The sequence below is a fragment of the Sapajus apella genome, unplaced genomic scaffold (genome assembly GCF_009761245.1).
Source record: "Sapajus apella isolate SASKATOON/1434 unplaced genomic scaffold, GSC_monkey_1.0 scaffold140, whole genome shotgun sequence".
Lineage (NCBI taxonomy): Eukaryota > Metazoa > Chordata > Mammalia > Primates > Cebidae > Sapajus > Sapajus apella.
The window spans coordinates 2912675-2916908 of NW_022437080.1; the positions used below are offsets into that span (position 1 = coordinate 2912675).

The 4234-nt window shown below is 55.8% G+C and overlaps 1 protein-coding gene across 1 annotated transcript; it reads right to left on the reverse strand.

The window, feature by feature from the left end:
* Window positions 1–255: 255 nt before the first annotated feature.
* Window positions 256–1201, reverse strand: SFT2D3 (SFT2 domain containing 3). The gene has a single exon (XM_032263930.1). The coding sequence runs from the start codon at window positions 1034–1036 to the stop codon at window positions 389–391; it is 648 nt and encodes a 215-aa protein (XP_032119821.1). The 5' UTR covers window positions 1037–1201; the 3' UTR covers window positions 256–388.
* Window positions 1202–4234: the final 3033 nt, after the last annotated feature.

Genomic DNA, 4234 nt, shown 5'->3' on the forward strand with positions numbered 1-4234 from the left:
CTGTCACCAGCCTACATCTAACACTGGATTTTTAAATGACAAAACAGCCTGAGAAAAGACCAAGAACAGCTAATTCAAAGAAAAGCCATTTTTCTTTACTCAGCCGAACCTAAGACCACAGTTACTTCGAGAGTAACTTAATCGTCTCACATCCTGTCACCAGTTCAATGATAAAATCTCCAGAGCACGTTCCGAGTCCAGCACAAGACGCTGACATTCAAGAGCTCCCGAAGCTGCTGTCGCCTCCGGTGCCAGCAGCCACTCCCAGCTTAGACTCGCAGGTGGTCGCCGAAGGGCCTTCGCCGCGGGGTCCCGGCACCCGCGTGCAGTCCTGGGCTCCGCCGGCGCTGGCTCCACGTCCTTCCCAGGTGGCGCGGGCGCGAAGTCCTCACACGGGCAGAGCCTTGGAGAGGCCGGCGCCGCGGCCCAGGCGACCCAGCGCGAGGCGCAACGCCGTGCCGCCGCCCCAGGGCAGCAGCCCGACCAGCGCCGCCAGCAGCGCGGCCACCTGCGCGCCCGCGCCCAGCACCGTGAGCAGCGTGCTCCGCAGGCTCAGCGCGGCAAACAGCGTGGCGCCCAGCGCGGCCCCGTAGAGCAGCGCGGGCCGCGACGGCGCCTCTTCGCAGCGCAGCAGGCGCCCACATGCCGCGCCGCCCCGCAGCAGCGCGCCTCCCGCCAGCGCCAGCGCCGAGCCCAGCGACCAGAGCAGCGCGAACTTGCGCGCGCGCAGCAGCAGCACCGGCACGTAGAGCGCGGCCAGGCCGAAGCAGAGTGCCGCCAGCAGCAGGCACCCGCCGCCCGCCGCCAGTCGCTGCCCGCGCGTCACGCTCGGCAGACACACCGGGCCCGCAGCTGCCGACTCCGCCGAGTTCCGCGACCACGTCCAGCTCAGGCCCGCGCGGCCCAGCCACGCCCCCGCCGGTCCGTCTCCGGGCTCCTCCGCCTTCCCCGCGGCGAGCAGCGGCTCCGCGGCCGCCTGGCCGCCCGCTTTCCCCTGCGCCAGGTACTCCTGCAGCTGGCGGTGAAGGTCCGCCATCTTGGACAAGGCGGTGGCTGGAGGTAAAAGCTGACGCTCATTTCCGGCCCTCCCCTGCCGCGGACGGAAGCGGCTCGGCCTTCGGGCGGCAATTGGTCGGCCGCGGCGAAAGGGGCGGGATTCGGAGCGCTGGCGGAAGTGGGTGCTTCCTCCGCGGACCTCTGCGGTGTCACGGACTACCACGGGCGTGGGTGCTGCTAGTCCGCCTTCAATCGCCCTCCCATTGCCTGACCCTCCTCTTTGTCCCAAGTAGGAGTCCTTACGATCTGGCTAAGTCCTGCCAGCACTAAGTTAGTTGGAAGGCCAGGGTGGGTGTGGCTCTAAGGGGGCGCAAGAGGGTCCCTTCTGCTGATGGAAATGCCCTACGGCCTGACCGCGTCTACCGTGGCGGTGATGTCGTGCTAGTTTTGCAACATGGAGGAATCGGGTAAAGGGTACACAGGATCTCTCATGTTTCTTGCAACTGAACACAAACTTACAGTGGTCTCAAAATAAAAATTTAATTTTTAAAAAAGTTCACACCTGTGTGACTCAGGTGGTTTATTTTTGGGGAACGTCGCGTCCTGATTTGTCACTTCACTTATAGTAATAGTGACCATCCTGATCACTTACCGTGGGGTTGATAAAGGAAAGGTTGACCCCCACCATGCTCAGCCTGCTTCTCTATTCGGTTCTCAGTTTCGGCCACAGGCCTGGCAACATCCTTGACTCCTTTGCGCCCCGTGTGCAAGACTCGGTGCTGCTGTCCTGTTCGGTGTCACTCTTGTGCTCTGGACAGCGCCACGCCCAAGTTTCCGGACTCATCGTCAGGTCACTCAGAAAAGCGCCCCCGCCCCGCGCAGGCCAATCCTGATCTATTCTCAGGCCACGTCTACGTGCCCTGCTCTTTCTCAGAGCCTGCTAGCGGGGTCTGCCTGAGATTCCTTTCACAGGTTACATTCCTCCAGGCTTACCTGGGCTTCTCCCTCCAGCTGCCTTCACAGCGCCCCTCACCACCTTGGCTTCCTCTGGGTGGCCCTGAGTCCTTTGTCCTCTGCCCTAGGTGGATGTAATGTTAATGGTTTCCTGTGGTTTGGCTTCTCAGCCTTTCCATCCCCTGTATAACTAATCTCCGCCACTAAATTCCTTTTAAAGTTCTCTGTTTTCTTGGTTTAATCCTGACAGATATAATTCGTTTTCAAAATACATTCTGATTTGTTACCTCACTTGATAATAACAGTGACCGTCCTGATCACTTAGCATGGGCTAAACCATGGATGGCTATGATCAAAACAAACACACCAGAAAGTTACAAGTGCTGTCAAGAATGTGGAGGAGTTGGAAGCCTTGTGCACTGTTGGTGGGAATGTAAAATGCTACAGCCGCTGTGGAAAACAGTATGGAAGTTCCTGAAAATAAATAAATAAATAAATAATGTATATATATGCACACACAGACAAATACATAACGCACATGCATATATGTGTGTATGTGTCTATATAATTACAATCTGATCCAGCAATTCCACTCTGGGTATACACCCCAAAGAATTGAAAGCAGGGTCTCAGAGATTTGTACACCTCTTCACAGCAGCGCTATTCACGTTAGTCAAGAGGTGGAAGCAACCCAAGTATCCATCAGCAGATAAATAAAATGAGATATATGCATACGATGGACTATCATTCAGCCTTAAAAAGGAAGGAAATTCTAACACGTGCTATAACATGGGTGAACGTTGAGGACACTATGCTCAGTGAAATAGGTCAGCCACAGAAAGAACCAATACTGCATGGCTCCACTTCTGTGAGGTACTTACAGTCAAATACACAGAGCTAGAAAGTGAACTGGGGACATGAATGCCCATCAGTGATGTTACCTAATCTTTTGTGCAGCTACGATATTGAAAAGGCAGGACTGTGCTGCTCATTTTGTAGGTGAGGGAAACAGAAATACCAAGAAGTAAAGTGACCTACCCAAGGTCACCTACAAAATTGACGATAGGGCAGGGTTAGGTTGCGATTTCTGGTTTCTAGCCTTGTGGGCTTCCCATTGCAGAAAGAGGCCTTCACTGGGAGTCCCTCTGCGTGCGCCCTGGATGCGCTTTCTGCTCTGGTTTGGTTGTGGAAAGATCATAACAAAACCCTCCCTCCCCCAGCACTGCAGCAAAACTCACCCTCACAATCATCACTTGCTTCCCTGTCTCCCTTGAGGCCCTTCAACCATGTCTTCACTTCACCGTGATGGAAAATCGTTCATCACAAAATCGCCAGACGCTGTTGCCAAGTCTGGTGAGTTTCAGCCATCAGCCCCAGCTTGGCTGTCCCTCCTCCTCAGTCCTTAGCGTGACCGTGCCTGGGGCATCTCCTCTTTTCTCTTGGCATCCTCTCCCCAGCCCATGTTGTTAACACCATCCGTGTGCAGAGCCTCCCCAACTTCTCCAGCAGGCATCTAACAGGCGCCCTGGAGGTGATATGCAGAACCAAACACTTCACTCCTGACTTCCCCTCCTCATCCCCCAAAACCTGTAGCTACCCCCTCCTTCCCCACCTCAGTAAGTCGAATCCCATCAGCAAGTCCCACCAGCTCTACCTTGGAAACAGATCCAGTACTGGCCCATTCTCTCCACCACTAACCCCACATCTGGGCACCCGCCTTCATCTCACCACGGTGCCCTGCTTTTTTGGGGGGTTTTTCTTTCTGAGATGGAGTTTCATTCTTGTTGCCCAGGCAGGAGTACAGAGGTACGATCTCAGCTCACTGCAACCTCTGCCTCTCAGGTTCAAGTGATTCTCCTGCCTCAGCCTCCCAAGTAGCTGGGATTACAGGCATGCGCACCCTGCTAATTTTTGTATTTTTACAAAAATTACTAAACATCGCCATGTTGGTCAGGCCGGTCTCAAACTCCTTCCTCCCCTCCCCCCTCCCCCTCCCTTTCCCTCTCTTCCCCTCTCCCTTCCTCTCCCCCTCCTCTCTCCCCTCCTCCTCCCTATATTCCCCTCCCCATCCTCTCTCTTCCTCCTCCCTCCCCACCCCACTTCCCTCTTCCCTTTCCGTCTCCTGTCCCTCCCTCCTTTCTTTCCTCCCTCCCCTCCCCCTCCCTCCCTTCTTTCCCTCCTTCCCTCCCCCTCCCTCCCTCTTTCCCTCCTTCCCTCCCCCTCCCTCCCTTCCTTCTCTCCTTCCCTCCTTCCCTCCTTCCCTTCCTTCCTTCCTTTTTTCCTT

What these genes read in the sequence shown, in the direction of transcription:
- SFT2D3 (XM_032263930.1), bottom strand. Translation starts at nt 1,036, where the DNA reads ATGGCGGACCTTCACCGCCAGCTGCAGGAGTACCTGGCGCAGGGGAAA.